This window comes from Dendropsophus ebraccatus, chromosome 8, assembly GCF_027789765.1.
Source record: "Dendropsophus ebraccatus isolate aDenEbr1 chromosome 8, aDenEbr1.pat, whole genome shotgun sequence".
Lineage (NCBI taxonomy): Eukaryota > Metazoa > Chordata > Amphibia > Anura > Hylidae > Dendropsophus > Dendropsophus ebraccatus.
The window spans coordinates 7,397,454-7,420,484 of NC_091461.1; the positions used below are offsets into that span (position 1 = coordinate 7,397,454).

The following is a 23,031-nucleotide window of genomic DNA, read 5'->3' on the forward strand; positions in this document are numbered from 1 at the left end:
CCCGGCCATGGTGCAGGGTGTATACAGGATACATATGGTGCCCGGCCATGGTTTAGGGTGTATACAGGATACATATGGTGCCCGGCCATGGTGCAGGGTGTATACAGGATTCATATGGTGCCCGGCCATGGTGCAGGGTGTATACAGGATACATATGGTGCAGGGTGTATACAGGATACATATGGTGCCTGGCCATGGTGCACGGTGTATACAGGATACATATGGCGCAGGGTGTATACAGGATACATATGGCGCAGGGTGTGACACTTTACAGACCACACAATCCCCCTCCCCATTATGTATCTGTATGTATAATCTGTCTCACTATCGTACAGAGGTTTTCCCGTCATGGCGCAGACCTCTCCTCATCCCTCCGCCAGGGACAGCTGCCGCCATGATGTGATCGCTCGCAGTCTTCTGCTCTGAGTCCACCCGAGTATCTTCTCATTAAGTCGCCATCCTCGTCTTATTACATTTGCTTTGAAGGTTCCTAAATAAACATAAAGTAGCGAGACGACGCAAGTCACTTGTTCTTCGCCTTAATGACGCCCGGGAATAAATTGTGGCCGAGTCCGGGCTTGTTTTCCCACGTTATAATTTCGCTTTCTTGGCTGTCAGACTAAATACATAAAAAAATAAAAAAACAATCTGACTCGGCGTTTTACCGCGCGGCGCCGTCCGTATTAATTAACCACAGCTGATTAAAATAATAGTCTGCTGAAATATTCATCAGGTTCCCGAAAGTCGCCCCCCCCCCCCAATATCATCGCATTCATTTTAATTCCGTTTTGCATTTCAAAGCATTTTTTTTCCTACACGAGACGTTTAATTCGCGGCGACTTCTATCAATGTGCGGAGATAAAAGCGTCAGGCAAAGGTGCACCGTAAATGATTAATTACATTATGGAGCCACAATAGGAGAGGTGCACAGGAGCTGACCACCGGACGCAGGCGCTGCCGCTAAACAGCCGTACCAACGTGGACGTCAGATCCCCCCCGCCGTACCACGCTGATTTATTGTGGCCGCACTGAGTGTTAAAGGGGTTATTTAGGATGGGAACACCCAACACCTGCCCTCAGCTGAGGATTTGGTACAATTGTCCCCAGTCCAGACAATGCTCTAGGAGTTAAACAGATCCAGATCAGTCTGGAGTCCAGGCTATAGAGCTCACAGAGCGTTGTCTACACTGGATACAGCTGAGAGCAGGACTAGCTATGTACAATGTATCAGTCTGGAGCTCACAGAGCATTGTCTACACTGGATACAGCTGGGAGCAGGACTAGCTATGTACAATGTATCAGTCTGGAGTCCAGGCTATAGAGCTCACAGAGCGTTGTCTACACTGGATACATCTGTGAGCAGGACTAGCTACGTACAATGTATCAGTCTGGGGTCCAGGCTATAGAGCTCACAGAGCGTTGTCTACACTGGATACAGCTGAGAACAGGACTAGCTATGTACAATGTATCAGTCTGGAGCTCACAGAGCATTGTCTACACTGGATACAGCTGAGAGCAGGACTAGCTATGTACAATGTATATATCTGGAGCTCACAGAGCATTGTCTACACTGGATACAGCTGAGAGCAGGACTAGCTATGTACAATGTATCAGTCTGGAGCTCACAGAGCATTGTCTACACTGGATACAGCTGGGAGCAGGACTAGCTATGTACAATGTATCAGTCTGGAGTCCAGGCTATAGAGCTCACAGAGCGTTGTCTACACTGGATACAGCTGAGAGCAGGACTAGCTATGTACAATGTATCAGTCTGGAGCACACAGAGCATTGTCTACACTGGATACAGCTGAGAGCAGGACTAGCTATGTACAATGTATCAGTCTGGAGCACACAGAGCATTGTCTACACTGGATACAGCTGAGAGCAGGAATAGCTATGTACAATGTATATATCTGGAGCTCACAGAGCATTGTCTACACTGGATACAGCTGAGAGCAGGACTAGTTATGTACAATGTATCAGTCTGGAGCTCACAGAGCATTGTCTACACTGGATACAGCTGGGAGCAGGACTAGCTATGTACAATGTATCAGTCTGGAGCTCACAGAGCATTGTCTACACTGGATACAGCTGAGAGCAGGACTAGCTATATACAATGTATCAGTCTGGAGTCAGTCAATATGAACATTCCGGAAAACCCTTTATAGATAATAAGAAACAACACCCCCAGGCAGAGGTCCTATAATCTACTGCATTCTGCTGCACGGCGTTGTGGGTGATGTAGAGTTGTAGATGTGGAGGAGCACTGTATAGAGTTCTATATGTGCGGCATGATGTCTCCACATAACACTGATCTATACGCTCCCATGATTCCCTGCCCTCTGATGCATTGCACTGTGAGAGATGTAGCTTTTTCTATACAGTGACAAATACAGATATAGACAGGATGATGGGAGATGTAGTCTGGCTGCTGCAGCGCCTCCTCCTCCCCCTGGTGGATTTCATTATCGGCCCCAGGAGCTCGGCCTTGCCTCAGTCTATTTGTTAGCGTTACCAAAGCAAACACGTCTCTGCTAATGGCGATGTGGCGGTGCTGGGCGCGCAGGACGGCCGCGTCTGCCTAATTTGTGTGTTTTACGGATCTTCTGCTGGTGAGAGCTTCATTAATAAGAACCATTAGGAGAATGGAGTCGGCCGTCTCGTACAGCGCAGGAACAAGGTCAGAGGAGCGCTCCGTGCTGATAGTGAGAAATCCTCATCCGGACCGGCGCAAAGATGGCGATGACCTCATACAGTACATACATACAATGCAATATGAAACTGCAGCCACTGACCACAACCCCGGAAAGAAGTTCTGCAGCAGCAGGGCTGTGTTTTATAAAGTATCCTGCATAAAGGGGTACTCCACTCAGACATAACTTTTCATATGATGCTGCCCATGGTGAGACTAACAATTCCTTCCATACTTGTTATTATCTATTCAGTCTCCTTCCCCCAGTTCTCAGCTGCTGCTTTCTGCTGAAGACACAAAAATCTGTCTGTGAGCTTTTCTCTCTGTCTCCCCCTCCCTTCTGAGACGCTGATGTAAACAAGTCCCTGGCAGGCTGTATCTGCAACAATGTAGCTTCTTTGTAATGCTTGGAGGGTTAGGGTCCTATTACACTGAGCGATTTTTAACGATTAACGACTAACGATAAACGATCGCAAACTAGATTGTTTATCTTTAACCTGAAATCGTTCACCATATTACACACAACGATAATCGTTAGTTACATTAGTTACTATGATCGTTTATTCCTTCTGATCCCAGAAAAACAATGAACAATGTGCAATTACACTGAACGATTAGTGAAAAAATGCGGAACTTGAGCGAACGAACGTGGAATTACAGCGAACGATTATCGATAATTTTAGGTTCAGATCTATATCAACGACATACGAACGATTGTACGATCGTTGCCTGCAATTACACTGAATGATTATTGTTTAAATTCAAACGATTTAACGATTTTTTGCACGATAATCCTTATTTTGAGGTGAAGTTGCTGATGGACTCACTATGATTCACCCTCCCAGCATTACAGAAAAGCTCCAATGTTGCAACCTTGTGTCCTGCTATGGCAGTGTTCTCTAATCCAGACTCCTATCATCCTGATGGCCCTTACATCAGTGTTCCCTAACCTGTGTCTCTCCCACTGCTGCAGAACTACTACTCCCATCATGCCCTGACAGAGGAGGCAGGCTGTTCCTGTCATGTGACCGGCATATCTCCAATAATCCCAGGTACTGTGATGCTTGGCTCTTCTCTGCTGGTGCTTGTCAGGTGTCGGCAGGCATATCACACCACCCATTAATTACCAGCGCCCCCTGCAGGCTGACACCTCATCTAACAACCTGCACTACACCAGTCCTTATAGAAACCGATAGAACAAAGCCACATTCATCCCCTATACTGCTGATCTCACCCACAATGCATTGCACTCACTGCAATTAGGAAGATTACCTGGTCCACCTGCTTCTCCTCACACTTGTATCCAGTGTAGACAATGCTCTGTGAGGTCCAGATATATACACTGTACATAGCTAGTCCTGCTCCCAGCTGTATCCAGTGTAGACAATGCTCTGTGAGCTCCAGACTGATACATTGTACATAGTTAGTCCTGCTCTCAGCTGTATCCAGTGTAGACAATGCTCTGTGAGCTCCAGACTGATACATTGTACATAGCTAGTCCTGCTCCCAGCTGTATCCAGTGTAGACAATGCTCTGTGAGCTCCAGATATATACATTGTACATAGCTAGTCCTGCTCTCAGCTGTATCCAGTGTAGACAATGCTCTGTGAGCTCCAGACTGATACATTGTACATAGCTAGTCCTGCTCTCAGCTGTATCCAGTGTAGACAATGCTCTGTGAGCCCACGTGTGGTGGCTTCTGGCGTCTGACTTCCCCACATCGTGTTACCGCTCCTCGTCTCCTCTCTGTGGCGTTCTGGGGGTTAATGACGTCCCCGCTTGTTATTTATAACCCGACATCACAGGTGGATAATCCGATTACAAGGAGCGATGGCAGCTGCCCCCCCCCCCCTCCCCCGCCATTATCCAGCCGCGCTCCGGTCTATCTGGATACAATTAGGTAGAGAGATAGGCGCAGAGCGCGGCGGACGAGACGGAAACTTTCTGCTCGGAGATTAAGGATGAGATTTACAGGAACGGCCTCGATGGGATGGGGGGGGGGGGGGGATTACGGGACAACAAGCAGAATGACGCAGGGGGGAGGGGGATTACGGGACAACAAGCAGAATGGCGCGGGGGGGGATTACGGGACAACAAGCAGAATGACGCAGGGGGGGATTACGGGACAACAAGCAGAATGGCGCGGGGGGGGGGATTACGGGACACAAGCAGAATGGCGCGGGGGGGGGGGGATTACGGGACACAAGCAGAATGGCGCAGGGGGGGGATTACGGGACAACAAGCAGAATGGCGCTGGGGGATTACGGGACAACAAGCAGAATGGCGCGGGGGGGGGGGGATTACGGGACACAAGTAGAATGGCGCAGGGTAACATTTACACTCAGGATTATTCCCAAAGGAACATGTGAGGGGGTCAGCCCATCTGCTTCGGGGAAAGCTGGGTGACTGCCCCACCAGCACAAGACCTGCTCAATGGCAATCTGCAAAAAGCCGGGAGCCAGTGGCTGTAACCCAGCTTTCCCAGAGTCAGATAGAGTGGGTAATGTTAGTGCAGGTGCTGCTGTCTGCAACCCACCCTCTACAACACAGATAAAGCTGCAGCTGTCCGGGCATGATGGGAGTTGTAGTATCAGAACAGCTGGTGAGCCTGGAGCTGTCAGGGCATGATGGGAGTTGTAGTATGGCAGCAGCTGGTGAGCCTGGAGCTGTCAGGGAATGATGGGAGTTGTAGTATTGCAGCAGCTGGTGAGCCTGGAGCTCTCAGGGAATGATGGGAGTTGTAGTATCACAACAGCTGGTGAGCCTGGAGCTGTCAGGGCATGATGGGAGTTGTAGTATGGCAGCAGCTGGTGAGCCTGGAGCTGTCAGGGAATGATGGGAGTTGTAGATTTCTAACAGCCAGAAAGCCACAAGCTGGAGAACAACTGCTCCGGAGGAAAAACACATCACTAAATGGAGGAGTCAAAGTGCTGTGTGTGTGTGTGAACATAACCCTACATGGTGGTTACATGACTGATACATGACGGTATAATTCTACACGTCTCCCAGCGGTTACATGACTGATACATGGCGGTTACATGACTAATACATGGCAGTATAATTCTACACGTCTCCCCACAGTTACATGTCTGGTACATGGTTGATACATGGCGGTATAATTCTAGACGTCTCCCCACAGTTACATGTCTGGTACATGGTTGATACATGGCGGTATAATTCTAGACGTCTCCCCGCAGTTACATGGCTGGTACATACATGGAGGTTACATGTCTGGTAAATTGTGGTTACATGACTGATACATGGCGGTATAATTCTACACGTCTCTCCGCGATTACATGGCTGGTACATACATGGAGGTTACATGGCGGTATAATTCTACATGTCTCCCCGCAGTTACATGGCAGTTACATGACTAATACATGGCGGTATAATTCTACACATCTCCCCGCGGTTACATGACTGATACATGGCGATATAATGCTACCCGTCTCCCCGCGGTTACACAGGCCATATGAACAGACGCGGTGCTATGGGTATGATTGGTCTCGGCTGTCACCATGTGGCTGTGTGCACCCCGTACCCCTCGGGGTGATTGTACGCAGCACCCGGCAGCTTGTGTAAATGTTGGAGCGTATCCCGCAGCCTCCTCCACCTGTCAGCGCATCTGGCCGATTTACCAGCTCACAGATCAAACGTCTGTTTTCCATTTCACAAGGAGCGTCGGCTGTAGTTGCTGTGCCGGAGCCAAGGCGGCCCCCATGTGCCCGTCACCCAGCTTTCCACCGACCCTGAGCGGCACTGTACTGCCTTACACTACAGGTAACATCCTCCCCTACTGCTTTCACACAGACATGATGTACCGCACCCCCCATCCCCCCTTACAGGATTATCAGTTATAACCAAAACTACACGGACTGTGACTGATCAGGAATCAGACGTCACATTCAGGGATCAGGAGCAGTAGACACTGACCAGTCCTTCCATCTGTCACTATTATATATCCATGAACCAGGAGGCTCAGGATGAACAGTCCTTCCAACTGTCACTATTATATATCTATCTATACTGTCACTATTTTATATATATCCATGAACCAGGAGGCTCAGGATAAGCAGTCCTTCCATCTGTCACTATTATATATCCATGAACCAGGAGGCTCAGGATGAACAGTCCTTCCATCTGTCACTATTATATATCCATGAACCAGGAGGCTCCGGATGAACGGTACTGTAGATTTTTCCAGGATGTGGAGGTGTTTGGTATAATGATGGGGAATATTATATGGGCACTATATGCAGTAACACTATAGGGCAGGGGACATTACACAATATAACACTACAGGACAGGGGGCGCTGTGCGGTATAACATTATAGGGAGGGGGCGTTGTGCGGCATAACACTATAGGACAGGGGGCGCTGTGCAGTATAACACTATAGGACAGGGGGCGCTGTGTGGTATACACTATAGGGAGGGGGCGCTGTGCGGTATAACACTATAGGACAGGGGGCGCTGTGCGGTATAACATTATAGGGAGGGGGCGTTGTGCGGCATAACACTATAGGACAGGGGGCGCTGTGCAGTATAACACTATAGGACAGGGGGCGCTGTGTGGTATACACTATAGGGAGGGGGCGCTGTGCGGTATAACACTATAGGACAAGGGGCGCTGTGAGGTTTAAAACTATAGGGGGGGCGCTGTGCGGTATAACACTATAGGGAGGGGGCGCTGTGAGGTATAACACTATAGGACAGGGAGCGCTGTGAGGTATAACACTATAGGGAGGGGGCGCTGTGCGGTATAACACTATAGGGAGGGGGCGCTGTGCAGTATAACACTATAGGGAGGGGGCGCTGTGCGGTATAACACTATAGGACAGGGAGCGCTGTGAGGTATAACACTATAGGACAGGGGGCGCTGTGAGGTATAACACTATAGGACAGGGAGCGCTGTGAGGTATAACACTATAGGACAGGGGGCGCTGTGCGGTATAACACTATAGGGAGGGGGCGCTGTGAGGTATAACACTATAGGGAGGGGGCGCTGTGCGGTATAACACTATAGGACAGGGGGCACTGTGAGGTATAACACTATAGGACAGGGGGCGCTGTGCGGTATAACACTATAGGACAGGGGGCACTGTGAGGTATAACACTTTAGGACAGGGGGCGCTGTGTGGTATACACTATAGGGAGGGGGCGCTGTGAGGTATAACACTATAGGACAGGGGGCGCTGTGAGGTATAACACTATAGGGAGGAGGCCCTGTGCGGTATAACACTATAGGGAGGGGGCGCTGTGCGGTATAACACTATAGGGAGGGGGCGCTGTGCGGTATAACACTATAGGGAGGGGGCGCTGTGAGGTATAACACTATAGGACAGGGAGCGCTGTGCGGTATAACACTATAGGACAGGGGGCACTGTGAGGTATAACACTATAGGACAGGGAGCGCTGTGCGGTATAACACTATAGGACAGGGAGTGCTGTGCGGTATAAAACTATAGGACAGGGGGCGCTGTGAGGTATAACACTATAGGGAGGGGGCGCTGTGAGGTATAACACTATAGGACAGGGAGTGCTGTGCGGTATAACACTATAGGACAGGGGGCGCTGTGAGGTATAACACTATAGGACAGGGGGCGCTGTGAGGTATAACACTATAGGGAGGAGGCCCTGTGCAGTATAACACTATAGGGACGGAGCGCTGTGAGGTATAACACTTTAGGACAGGGGGCGCTGTGCGGTATAACACTATAGGACAGGAAACGCTGTGCGGTATAACATTATAGGACAGGGGGCGCTCTGCGGTATAACACTATAGGGAGGGGGCGCTGTGAGGTATAACACTATAGGACAGGGGGCGCTGTGAGGTATAACACTATAGGGAGGGGGCGCTGTGAGGTATAACACTATAGGAAATGGGGGCGCTGTGAAGTATAACACTACAGGACAGTGATTTTCAACCAGTGTGCCGCGACACATGGTCGGGTGTGCAGCGGGGAATGTTCCCCAAACTATGGTGCCCCTGTGTTTTGTTCCCCGGCAATGCGCAGCAATCAGTGGCAGATTATAATGTGGGCGGTTGCGTGGTGCGCTGCGGTGGGCCCTGATGCACGCATCCAATCAACGTGTGCGCTACGGCCCGCCGCAGCGCACCATGCTCCCGATCTCCGCTGATTGGAGGAGCACGTCCGGGCCCTACGGGCGGCCAGTAGGTGAGGCGGACAGCAGCGGTGAGGAGGAAGGGGGGGGGGGGGAGAAACCTGGGGATAGGGGAGAGAAACAGCAGAGAGAAGGAGGGGGGGAGAGAAGTATGGTGGAGAGAAGCAGGGGGGGAGAAGTACAGGAGAGAAGCAGGGGGGAGAAGTATGGTGGTGAGAAGCACAGGAGAGAAGCAGGGGGGAGAGAAGCATGGGGGAGAGAAGCACAGGAGAGAAGCAGGGGGGAGAAGTATGGTGGTGAGAAGCACAGGAGAGAAGCAGGGGGGAGAGAAGCATGGGGGAGAGAAGCACAGGAGAGAAGCAGGGGGGAGAAGTATGGTGGAAAGAAGCACAGGAGAGAAGCACAGGAGAGAAGCAGGGGGGAGAAGCAGGGGGAGAAGTATGGTAGAGAGAATCACAGGAGAGAAGCAGAGGGGAGAAGTATGGTGGAGAGAAGCACAAGAGAGAAGCACAGGGGGGGAAAAAAAAAGGCCCAGGTTTCACACTGAGTGGGTATAAATACATTTAGAATCTATATCACTAACTATATGTATAATATGTACTGTTTTAGTGTCATTTTGTGCCATTTTGGTTGGTGGTGTGCCCCGGGATTTTTTAAGTATAAAAAGTGTGCCGCTGCTCAAAAAAGGTTGAAAATCACTCCTATAGGACATGGGGGCGCTGTGCGGTATAACACTATAGGACAGGGGGCGCTGTGCAGTATAACACTATAGGACAGGGGGCGCTGTGCAGTATAACACTATAGGACATGGGGGCGCTGTGCGGTATAACACTATAGGACAGGGGGCGCTGTGCAGTATAACACTATAGGACATGGGGGCGCTGTGCGGTATAACACTATGCGGTGTAATGTAAAGACACCATAAGGGATACAGAGTCAGGAAATGCAGACCTACCTCTCTCCGCCGAGACGCCCAACATGTCTGCTTTATCTTCCAGACCACTGCGGCCACCAGGAGGAGCGACAGGAAGCAGCTGCACAGGAGAGACCAGAGGGAAACCATCAATCTCCACAGGAGGCATCTATAATATACTATATAATGACATCACATCCACCCCCCTAATAATTATATATTAACACAAGATACAGAGCGTCCAGGCAAAGAGTATACAGCAACCCGGTGTGGGGAGGTTACTGTCTATAGCAGTGATGGCTAACCTTGACACTCCAGCTGTTGCAAAACTACAATTCCCATCATGCCTGGGCAGCCAAAGCCATATCTTTGGTTGTTCAGGCATGATGGGAATTGTAGTTTTGCAACAGCTGGAGTGTCAAGGTTAGCCATCACTGGTCTATAGCATGGTGGTGAAAGGCAGTGATGTTGTTAATGTTAGTACAGCCACACAGATCTGCAGGGAGGTGATAGAGAGGACTGTGCGGCTGTAACTGTATGACCACACAGTTCTCTCTATAATCATACAGATGAGTGCAGGGAGGGGATAGAGAGGACTGTGCAGCTGTAACTGTATGACCACACAGTTCTCTCTATAATCATACAGATGAGTGCAGGGAGGAGATAGAGAGGACTGTGCAGCTGTGACTGTATGACCAGACAGTTCTCTCTATGATTGAGCAGATCAGTTTAGGAGCCCTGAGTCTGACCATTGAGGGTGCGTTCAGGATCCGCAGCAGATTTGATGCTGTGTTCAGTTATTTAGATGAAATTCGCTGCGGATCCGGTAGGTGTGAACGTACCCTAAGGGGGGAGTCAGTATCTCTGTGCTGGTGATGGTGGTTCTGGCCTCTCTGGCTTAGGGGACCAGTTGGATTTTGGGATATATATAGATTCCATGTTTGCAGAGGAGGAGACTGTGGTAAAGCCTCTATGAGATGTAAGGATTGTCATTTATATTCCAGATTACAGTATAGTGCGCCCCCCCCCCCGTCTCCCCCACATAACACTTGTCCCTAGTCCTCTGTATTAATGTTTGGGGGTGCTGTATAGTGCGCCCTCCGTCTCCCTCCACATAACACTTGGCCCTAGTCCTCTGTATTAATGTTTGGGGGTGCAGTATAGTGCGCCCCCCCCCCGTCTCCCCAACATAACACTTGTCCCTTGTCTTCTTTTATAATGTTTGGGGGTGCAGTATAGTGCGCCCCCCGTCTCCCTTCACATAACAGTTCTCCATAGTCTTCTGTATTAATGTTTGGGGGTGCAGTATAGTGCGCCCTCCGTTTCCCCCACATAACACTTGTCCCCTAGTCTTTTGTATTAATGTTTGGGGGTGCTTTATAGTGCGGCCCCCCGTTTCCCCCACATAACACTTGTCCCTAGTCTTCTGTATTTATGTTTGGGGGTGCAGTATAGTGCGCCCCCCGTCTCCCTCCACATAACACTTGTCTCTAGTCTTCTGTATTTATGTTTGGGGGTGCAGTATAGTGCGCCCCCCGTCTCCCTCCACATAACACTTGTCCCCTAGTCTTCTGTATTAATGTTTGGGGGTGCAGTATAGTGCGGCCCCCTTCTCCCTCCACATAACACTTGTCCCTAGTCTTCTGTATTAATGTTTGGGGGTGCAGTATAGTGCGGCCCCTGTCTCCCCCACATAACACTTGTCCCCTAGTCTTCTGTATTAATGTTTGGGGGTGCAGTATAGTGCGCCCCCCGTCTCCCTCCACATAACACTTGTCCCCTAGTCTTCTGTATTAATGTTTGGGGGTGCAGTATAGTGCGGCCCCGTTCTCCCTCCACATAACACTTGTCCCTAGTCTTCTGTATTAATGTTTGGGGGTGCAGTATAGTGCGGCCCCTGTCTCCCCCACATAACACTTGTCCCCTAGTCTTCTGTATTAATGTTTGGGGGTGCAGTATAGTGCGGCCCCCTTCTCCCTCCACATAACACTTGTCCCTAGTCTTCTGTATTAATGTTTGGGGGTGCAGTATAGTGCGGCCCCTGTCTCCCTCCACATAACACTTGTCCCCTAGTCTTCTGTATTAATGTTTGGGGGTGCAGTATAGTGCGGCCCCCGTCTCTCTCCACATAACACTTGTCCCCTAGTCTTCTGTATTAATGTTTGGGGGTGCAGTATAGTGCGGCCCCCATCTCCCCCACATAACACTTGTCCCTAGTCTTCTGTATTAATGTTTGGGGGTGCAGTATAGTGCGGCCCCCATCTCCCCCACATAACACTTGTCCCTAGTCTTCTGTATTAATGTTTGGGGGTGCAGTATAGTGCGGCCCCCGTCTGCCTCCACATAACACTTCTCTCTAGTCTTCTGTATTAATGTTTGGGGGTGCTGTATAGTGCGGCCCCCCATCTCCCCCACATAACACTTGTCCCTAGTCTTCTGTATTAATGTTTGGGGGTGCAGTATAGTGCGGCCCCCATCTCCCCCACATAACACTTGTCTCTAGTCTTCTGTATTTATGTTTGGGGGTGCAGTATAGTGCGCCCCCCGTCTCCCTCCACATAACACTTGTCCCCTAGTCTTCTGTATTAATGTTTGGGGGTGCAGTATAGTGCGGCCCCTGTCTCCCCCACATAACACTTGTCCCCTAGTCTTCTGTATTAATGTTTGGGGGTGCAGTATAGTGCGGCCCCCTTCTCCCTCCACATAACACTTGTCCCCTAGTCTTCTGTATTAATGTTTGGGGTGCAGTATAGTGCGGCCCCCTTCTCCCTCCACATAACACTTGTCCCCTAGTCTTCTGTATTAATGTTTGGGGGTGCAGTATAGTGCGGCCCCCGTCTCTCTCCACATAACACTTGTCCCCTAGTCTTCTGTATTAATGTTTGGGGGTGCAGTATAGTGCGGCCCCCATCTCCCCCACATAACACTTGTCCCTAGTCTTCTGTATTAATGTTTGGGGGTGCAGTATAGTGCGGCCCCCATCTCCCCCACATAACACTTGTCCCTAGTCTTCTGTATTAATGTTTGGGGGTGCAGTATAGTGCGGCCCCCGTCTGCCTCCACATAACACTTCTCTCTAGTCTTCTGTATTAATGTTTGGGGGTGCTGTATAGTGCGGCCCCCCATCTCCCCCACATAACACTTGTCCCTAGTCTTCTGTATTAATGTTTGGGGGTGCAGTATAGTGCGGCCCCCATCTCCCCCACATAACACTTGTCCCTAGTCTTCTGTATTAATGTTTGGGGGTGCAGTATAGTGCGGCCCCCATCTCCCCCACATAACACTTGTCCCTAGTCTTCTGTATTAATGTTTGGGGGTGCAGTATAGTGCGGCCCCCGTCTGCCTCCACATAACACTTCTCTCTAGTCTTCTGTATTAATGTTTGGGGGTGCTGTATAGTGCGCCCCCCCCCCCCCCCCCCCGTCTCCCCCCACATAACACTTGTCCCTTGTCTTCTGTATTAATGTTTGGGGGTGCAGTATAGTGCGGCCCCCCGTCTCCCCCACATAACACTTGTCCCTTGTCTTCTGTATTAATCTTTGGGGGTGCTGTATAGATGCCCCCCCCCCCCCCCGTCTCCCCCCACTTGATTGGCTGGGATTGATGCTGGTTGTGCTGCATCCAGGTGACACTTGCTCCCTCTTGATGGTTGCGGTGTCCCCTGTGGATCGGAGTAATTTACTGCGGAGGACGGCAGCGGAGGGGGGGGGGGGGGGGGCGCCCGGAATAATCAGGGGTCGGTGACTTTAATAACCAGCGCCGTCCTCCATCCTGATCTCCACAGAGACGGGGGTCACCCTGGCGGCTCCACAACCAATATTTCTTTATTGCTTCAATGCATCCACAATAAGGAATGAGGCGGCTGAGTACATAGTGATGGGTACCCCCCCCCCCCCCGTTCTGTGTACACAGCTCCCCTGCACACCCATGTGTTACTGTCACATGGACACACACCGCTTTAAGGAGAGAAAAATCACATCCTAAAAAGTTTTCCCAAACAATAGTGATGGAGTGGCCGATCACCCGCAGTTAGTGACCGGATATAATGGCGGCCGATCACCCGCAGTTAGTGACCGGATATAATGGCGGCCGATCACCCGCAGTTAGTGACCGGATATAATGGCGGCCGATCACCCGCAGTTAGTGACCGGATATAATGGCGGCCGATCACCCGCAGTTAGTGACCGGATATAATGGCGGCCGATCACCCGCAGTTAGTGACCGGATATAATGGCGGCCAATCACCCGCAGTTAGTGACCGGATATAATGGTGGCCGATCACCCGCAGTTAGTGACCGGACATAATGGCGGCCGATCCCCAGGGGTCAGTGACCAGATATAATGGCGGACGATCACCCGCAGTTAGTGACCAGACATAATGGCGGCCGATCCCCAGGGGTCAGTGACCGGATATAATGGCGGCCGATCCCCAGGGGTCAGTGACCGGATATAATGGCGGCCGATCACCCACGGTCAGTGACCAGATATAATGGCGGCCTATTACCCACGGTCAGTGACCGGATATAATGGCGGCCTATCCTCAGCGGTCAGTGATATTATGGCGGCCCATCCTTAGCGGTCAGCGACCGGATATAATGGCGGCCAATCCCCAGGGGTCAGCGACCGGATATAATGGCGGCCGATCCCCAGGGGTCAGTGACCGGATATAATGGCGGCCGATCACCCACGGTCAGTGACCAGATATAATGGCGGCCTATTACCCACGGTCAGTGACCGGATATAATGGCGGCCTATCCTCAGCGGTCAGTGATATTATGGCGGCCCATCCTTAGCGGTCAGCGACCGGATATAATGGCGGCCAATCCCCAGGGGTCAGCGACCGGATATAATGGCGACCACTCAGCAGTCAGTGACCGGATATAATGGCGCCGGTGCCGCGCGGCTCTACTTCTTCTGGAGCAGAACTACTCCCAGACGGCCATAGTGCGGAAAACTTATCACGTCTTCTATCCTCCAGCATCACAGCGGCCATTGTAGATCTTTATCGGCAAAAACTCTGAGATACGTCACTGGCTTAGATACACCAGCCCAGAATCACAAGGTAGGCTTAGATACAGCAGATACTATCACAGATTATAGGCTTAGATACAGTATCACACATGATAGGATTAGATACACAACTCAGCTGCCAGTGTTCTACATAATGGGCTTAGATACACTTAGCAGACGGTATCACACATGATAGGATACATCATATATGGAGCTTAGCAGACTGTACCACACCAATGTGCGATTAGCCTTTGCTCAGCTGCTGTATCTAAGCCTATCATGTACTATACAGTCTATTGTAATGATATCTAACCCTATTATGTGTGATACCGTCTGCTGAGCCGCTGTATCTAATAGGCTTAGATAAGAGCTTAAAAGACTGTATCCTACATGAAAGGCAGCTAAGTAGACTGTATCCCACACGACAGGCTTGGATACAGCAGCTCTACCTGGGCCGCCTGTATACTGGGATGACTGGTTGGGCACCGCGGTTGGTGCGTTACATTTACAAAGCGTCAGAGGAGCAGAATGTGATCGGCCGGGACTGGATGCAGCCGGGGGGGGGGGGGGGGGGGGGGGGGAAGACACAGACGATGTCACCCTGGAGAATCCTCAGCCCTCCCACCCTCGTTCGCCCTTCATGGCTCACGTCCCGGGGGGCTGACAGCCTGCAGAGTCTTGCGAGGTTCTCACAAGACAACTGGCGTCACCTTCGCTTAGCTGCAGCCGACACGACACGGCCGGGCGTCCCGACTGAGCTCGGAAAACCGGCCAAAAAACAGCGAGAATCCTCAGAGCTGGCAAATGGTGGTGTGGAAAATCAGTGTGCGTACAGCGATCAGCGGCGGGACACGAGGCGACCGCTGATCCAGAGTTATCACAGGGAATTATCCCAGATGTCTGGGGGGGGGGGGGTCTGGTCAGCGCTGCCGGACTGCAGAGATCTGGCCTAGTTAGGTTATGATCCTGCTGACTGGACAGGTTGTATAATAAGCGGCGCCTGCAGAACTGAAGCCGACCCCGGTAACTACGGCTGAGGAGGGAAGAGTCACATGACCTGAGGAGCCGCAACACTGGAATTCTATTCAGTTCACCAAAAAAAATAAAAAAATCTTTCACATCCACTGGTCCCAGCAAGTGGCAGAGATTAGTAATTTACTTCTATGAAAAAAATCTCCAGTCTTCCAGTACTTATGAGCTGCTGTATGTCCTGCAGGAAGTGGTGTATTCTCTCCAGTCTGACACAGTGCTCTCTGCTGCCACCTCTGTCCATGTCAGGAACTGTCCAGAGCAGCAGCAAATCCCCATAGAAAACCTCTCCTGCTCTGGACAGTTCCTGACATGGACAGAGGTGGCAGCAGAGAGCGCTGTGTCAGACTGGAGAGAATACATCACTTCCTGCAGGACATACAGCAGCTGATAAGTACTGGAAGAATGGAGATGTTTTAATAGAAGTAAATTACAAATCTATATAACTTTCAGGCACCAGTTGATTTGAAAGAAAACATTTTTTGGTGAATGTCCCCTTTAACGGTCACTGCAGTTTTTCTCCCCGACCGGTCTCCAGCTTATGCTAAACTACAACTCCCATCATGCTTCAGCTGTCAAGGCATGATGAGAACTGTAGTTTTGCAACAGCTGGAGGGTCACATATTGGGATAAAGTGCTCTACAGATCTAGTTAGACTGTTACAGCATGATTGAGGCTATGGTTGGGGCTGTCAGGGCCTGATGGGAGTTGTAGTTTGTCAACAGCTGGAGAGACACAATTTGGGGAACGCTGTACTGGAGACTCCCCCTTCTGATTGGCTGGGAGGGTCCGGGGAGGGGCTCTGTCACTATTTTCCTTACTATCATTCATTCCCATTGATCTGTATGAGGAGTGAAGGTCACATGACTGGAGTGTAATCTGTGGCCGGTCGCATGACTGGAGTATAATCTGTGGCCGGTCACATGACTGGAGTGTAATCAATGCCCGGTCGCATGACTGGAGTGTAATCTGTGGCCGGTCACATGACTGGAGTGTAATCTGTGGCCGGTCACATGACTGGAGTGTAATCTGTGGCCGGTCACATGACTGGAGTGTAATCTGTGGCCGGTCCCATGACTGGAGTGTAATCTGTGGCCCGTCACTGTGCGGATTTCTCTTTTCCACACCAGGCATCATGGGGGGAGATTTATCAAACATGGTGTTAAACTGGCTCAGTTGCCCCTAGCAACCAATCAGATTTTATTTTACTAATTGGTTGCTAGGGGCAACTGAGCTGGTTTCACTTTACACCATGTTTGATTAATCTCCCCCCATATCTGTCCGACATCACTACCGGACTGTTCCATCTGTCCCTGGGAAAGTTGGGTGACAAGCACTATGGCCGCCTCAGCTTCTGTCACTGCTCCTCAGAGACATGGAGAGACATGCCCATTGCCGGCCATATTGGCTGTCACCCAGCTTTACCAGGCGCGGATACCTCTGGCCAGTGGCTGAACCATTAGAGGTGACTGGGACTCCCATGGCATCATTATACTCATATTACAGACCTGAAGAAAGTGACGAAGAACTGCACCAGGTCCATGATGGTGTTGTGCTGGGAGAAGGCGATCTGAAAGACAGAAGCAGAGACAGCGGGTGAGAACAGCAGCAGATAACCCCCCGTATCCCGCCGACGCTGGTAAACCCCCCTGTATCCCGCCGACGCTGGTAAACCCCTTGTATCCTGCCGCCACCACTGATATAACCCCTTGTATCCTACCGCCACCACTGATATAAACCCCCGTATCCCGCCGCCGCTGGTAAACCCCTTGTATCCTGCCGCCACCACTGATATAACCCCCCGCATTCCGCCGCCGCTCGTAAACCCCTTGTATCCTGCCGCCACCACTGATATAACCCCCCGTATTCCGCCGCCGCTGGTAAACCCCTTGTATCCTGCCGCCACCACTGATATAACCCCCTGTATCCCGCCGCCGCTGGTAAACCCCTTGTATCCTGCCACCACTGATATCACCCCTGTATCCCGCCGCCGCTGGTAAATCCCTTGTATCCTGCCACCACTGATATAACCCCCTGTATCCCGCCGCCGCTGGTAAATCCCTTGTATCCTGCCGCCACCACTGATATCACCCCCCGTATCCCGCCGCCGCTGGTAAATCCCTTGTATCCTGCCGCCACCACTGATATAACCCCCCGTATCCCGCCGCCGCTGGTTAACCCCTTGTATCCCACCACCACTGGTTAACCCCTTGTATCCCACCACCAATGGTTAACCCGTCGTATACCACTACCGGTTAACCCCTCCTATTCCACCATCACTGATTAACCCCTTGTAAATCACCACCGTTGACTAACCCGTTTTCCGCCACCGTTAGTTAACCCCTCGTATTCCAGCACCGCTGGTTAACCCCTAGTATCCTACTGCCACCGCTGGTTAACCCCTCGTATCCGGCTGAACATTTACAGGACTATTTTATTTTTCACTTTCCACTTTGTGGCCATTTTGGTCGTGAATGCAGGAAATCTGCTTTGACCTTTTCGCGCCTTTCAGCTTCTCGGCGAGACCGGGCCCACCCGCAGGAGCAGAACATATGCTACAGAAGACAGCGGGACCCCCGGACACACTCCACCTGACAGGAGAGGTCACCAGCGCACAGACGTGACCTTCAGGAAAAATCATCTGCAAGCACAAAGCCAAAAGCGGGGAATAAGAGGCAGCGGCTGGAGGAGCCGCATCTTCAATCACCGGGAGACGGCAATGACATCCCCCACCAGGACGTCCACATTAAAGAACCATACGATTACACCTTAGTCACCCCTCAGAGCTGCATTCAGAATTCTGCTTTTACAAGAGACTCCCATAATGCACCTCACTCTGTTACTCTGTGTTTGGGGAGATATGTATTGCACTAAAGTCTGCTTCACCTGCTTCATTTAACCCTATAAATGGCCGATTGTTCCACTTCCTCATGAATGTTTTAAGCAGGTATTGGTAGCAGTCGCATCTCCCAGTGTCATGCAGATGACACCCCCATTAATTACTGGCGCCCCCTGCAGTCCGACACCTGATCCTGCACTACATGAGCTTTTCTCTCTGTCTCCTCCTCCTCCCCCCTCCCTTCTGATACAGCTGATGTAAACAAGTCACTGGCAGGCTGTATCTGCAACAGTGTAGCTTCTTTGTAATGCTGGGAGTATTATTATGAGGTCAAGTTGCTGATGAACTCACTGTGATTAACCCTCACAGCATTACAAAGAAGCTACACAGTTGCAGATACAGCCTGCCAGTGACTTGTTTACATCAGCTGTATCAGAAAGGAGGGGGAGGAGGAGACAGAGAGAAAAGCTCACACACAGATTTTTGTCTTCAGCAGAAAACAGCAGCTCAGAACTGGTGGAAGGAGACTGAATAGATAATAACAAGTATGAAAGGAATTGTTAGTCTCACCATGGGCAGCAACATATCAAAAGTTATGTCAGAGTGGAATACCCCTTTAATCCTGCTGATGTCCAGTTACTTCTTAGGGTGCAGGATCCTCCTTGTCACTACTTGTGATTTCCATGTCTTATTCTCCAGTCACATCCAGAGCTGCATTCTGCTGACTACTGCCTGGAGTCTGTCAAAACCTTGCCGCCAGACTCCCCCTGTACACTGCTGCACTGAATTCTGGGAGATGTATTTTGTAGTGCGATCACTACATCTTCTACAATGCCGTACAGCACAACATACAAGTGTTCTGGAGATGAGGCATCCTGAGAGCTAACAGGAAAGCAGCGATATACTGAGTAATGGTGGCCCTGCTTCTTCTATAGCTCTTCTATCAGGACTCATGTAGTGCAGGATCAGGTGTCGGACTGCAGGGGGCGCCAGTAATTAATGGGGGTGTCATCTGCATGACACTGGGAGATGCGACTGCTACCAATACCTGCTTAAAACATTCATGAGGAAGTGGAATAATCGGCCATTTATAGGGTTAAATGAAGCAGGTGGAGCAGACTTTAGTGCAATACACATCTCCCCAAACACAGAGTAACAGAGTCTCAGAAGGGAGGGGGGAGGAGGGGAAGACGGAGAGAAAAGCTCACACACAGATTTTTGTGTCTTCAGCAGAAAGCAGCGGCTGAGAACTGGGGGAAGGAGACTGAATAAATAATAACAAGTATGGAAGGAATTGTTAGTCTCACCATGGGTAGCAACATATGAAAAGTAATAACAGGGTGGAATACCCCTTTAAGAACGCAGCTCTGGATGTGACTGGAGAATGAGACATGATATATCTCTGACAAGAAGAGACAAGGAAGATTCTGCACCCTAAGAAATAACTGAGCATCGGCAGCATTAAGCATGCAGCTCTGGATGTGACTAGAGGATGAGACATGATGTAACCTAAGATACAACACTAAGCCACAGATGGAGGTTTAACCCTTGATGCTGAATTACCCCCCGGCTCCCAGCGAGGCCCGGCACCCTGTGGTGTCTTTTATGGGGTAGGCCCTGTGTCCCCCGGGGCCCCTGCTGCCTGTCAGTCTCCCATGCTTCATATCACGCACTGGTTATGTATATTCGCAGATTGTTAATTTTCATGTAATTACTTTGCCGTTCTGGAATCAGGAAGCAATTTCACCTCATCTGAGACAAATTGGAAATTGCTTTAATTAAGTGAATAGTCAACAGCGAGAAGTGACAGCGAGGACGCGGCGGCGGCGGGAAGTGAAAGAGCGAGCGTCACCTGCGGGTAAGGGTAGTGATGTCACGCATATCTGTACTGAAACACTGTAACAAAAACTTCCAGTACTTATCAGCTGCTGTATGTCCTGCAGGAAGTGGTGTATTCTCTTCAGTCAGACACAGTGCTCTCTGCTGCCACCTCTGTCCATGTCAGGAACTGTCCAGAACAGCAGCAAATCCCCACAGAAAACCTTTCCTGCTCTGGACAGTTCCTGACATGGAAAGAGGGGGCAGCAGAGAGCACTGTGTCAGACTGGAGAGAATACACCACTTCCTGCAGGACATACAGCAGCTGAGAAGTACTGGAGCCTTACACCAGTTGACATCAGAAATAAACCCCAGGCCCCAATCTCATCCAACATCCCCTTAAGAGACTGTGATCCCCGAACCGCAACCTCATCCAACACCCACTATGGAGCCCATGAGCCCAGACCCCAACCTCATCCAACACCCACCATAGAGACTGTGATCCAGGACCCCAACCTCATCCAACATTTACCATAGAGACCGTGAGCCCGGACCCCAACCTCATCCAACACCCACCATAGAGACTGTGAGCCCAGACCCCAACCTTATCCAACACCCACCATAGAGACTGTGAGCCCGGACCCCAGACTCATCCAACACCCACCATAGAGACTGTGAACCCAGACCCCAACCTCATCCAACATCCACCATAGAGACCGTGAGCCCAGACCACAACCTCATCCAACACTCACCATAGAGACCGTGAGCCCGGACCACAACCTCATCCAACACCCACCATAGAGACTGTGAGCCCGGACCCCAACCTCATCCAACAAAAACCATAGAGACTGTGAGCCCGGACCACAACCTCATCCAACACCCACCATAGAGACTGTGAGCCCAGACCCCAACCTCATCCAACACCCACCATAGAGACTGTGAGCCCAGACCCCAACCTCATCCAACAAAAACCATAGAGACCGTGAACCCATACCCCAACCTCATCCAACACCCACCATAGAGACCGTGAGCTCGGACGCCAACCTCATCCAACATCCACCATAGAGACTGTGAGCCCGGACCCCCACCATAGAGACTGTGATCAAGGACCCCAACCTCATCCAACATCCACCATAGAGACCGTAAGCCTGGACCCCAACAACATCTAACACCCACCATAGAGACCGTGAGCCCAGACCCCAACCTCATCCAACACCCACCATAGAGATTGTGAGCCCGGACCCCAACAACATCCAACACCCACCATAGAGACCGTGAGCCCGGACGCCAACCTCATCCAACATCCACCATAGAGACTGTGAGCCCGAATCCCCACCATAGAGACTGTGATCAAGGACCCCAACCTCATCCAACATCCACCATAGAGACCGTGATCCAGGACCCCAACCTCATCCAACACCCACCATAGAGACCGTGAGCCCGGACCCCAACAATATCTAACATCCACCATAGAGACCATGAGCCCAGACCCCAACCTCATCCAACACCCACCATAGAGGCCGTGATCCCGGACCCCAACCTCATCCAACACCCACCATAGAGACCGTGAGCCCGGACGCCAACCTCATCCAACACCCACCATAGAGACTGTGAGCCCGGACCCCAACCTCATCCAACACCCACCATAGAGACTGTGAGCCCAGACCCCAACCTCATCCAACACCCACCATAGAGACCGTGAGTCCAGACCCCAACCTCATCCAACACCCACCATAGAGACTGTGATCCAGGACCCCAACCTCATCCAACACCCACCATAGAGACCGTGAGTCCAGACCCCAACCTCATCCAACACCCACCATAGAGACCGTGATCCAGGACCCCAACCTCATCCAACAAAAACCATAGAGACCGTGATCCAGGACCCCAACCTCATCCAACACCCACCATAGAGACCGTGAGTCCGGCCTCTCTCCAGGATCAGTGTCTTCTGGATGATCGGGTGATAATTCCCCCAGACACCTCCACCATCTTGTATGGACGCTGCTATACCTGCACAGCACCAATAGTAATGTATATGGAATGGGACATCCGTGATGGAGCCAATACTATCCTCCATATAGGGGGGACATGGGGGGCAGGAAGGTTCCTGGACTCATCTCATTGCAGAACACAGTGGCTGATAACAGAGAACAGATCTGGGTCATAACTCAGCTTATATGAAGAGAAGCCATATAGAGCAGGGCCTGTGCGGCTTACTCTGGACGCCCCTCCTCCCCCCCGGATCAATAGCGTAAAGAGGTTGTTTGTCACCCGGGCGTCTCCTTGGTGCATTAGCGCAATTATTTCCACTTACGGTGTCAGAACTTTTACCGTTGCGGCCGAATCCCTGAAACAATTATTTCCAGAAGAAAGAAACGTGTGGAAATCAATGAGGAGATCTCCACCTCTGCGCTCAGGATGGCGGCACGGTTCACACTACCAGGCGGTGATAACAAGAAGAGACGGACGGACCACAGGGGAGCAAAGGGGGCAACAAGGTCCTGGGGGGGACCAGTACTATAAGGGACCCACAGGAGGTGGAGGCCCGACGCCACATAGTGCACTGGGGCCCAGGAGTGGGGGAGGGGCGGCCGCAGATTCTGG

At 51.0% G+C, this 23,031-nt stretch overlaps 1 protein-coding gene across 1 annotated transcript in view; it reads right to left on the reverse strand.

The window, feature by feature from the left end:
- The window catches only part of ATRNL1 (attractin like 1), a 356,964-nt gene that overhangs the window by 111,362 nt on the left and 222,571 nt on the right, over positions 1–23,031 (reverse strand). The window contains exons 25-26 of the mRNA XM_069979719.1: positions 17,276–17,337; positions 9,771–9,849 (exon numbers count right to left, since the gene is read on the reverse strand). Coding sequence (XP_069835820.1) covers positions 9,771–9,849; positions 17,276–17,337 — 141 coding nt within the window. The remainder of the gene's footprint in view (positions 1–9,770; positions 9,850–17,275; positions 17,338–23,031) is intronic.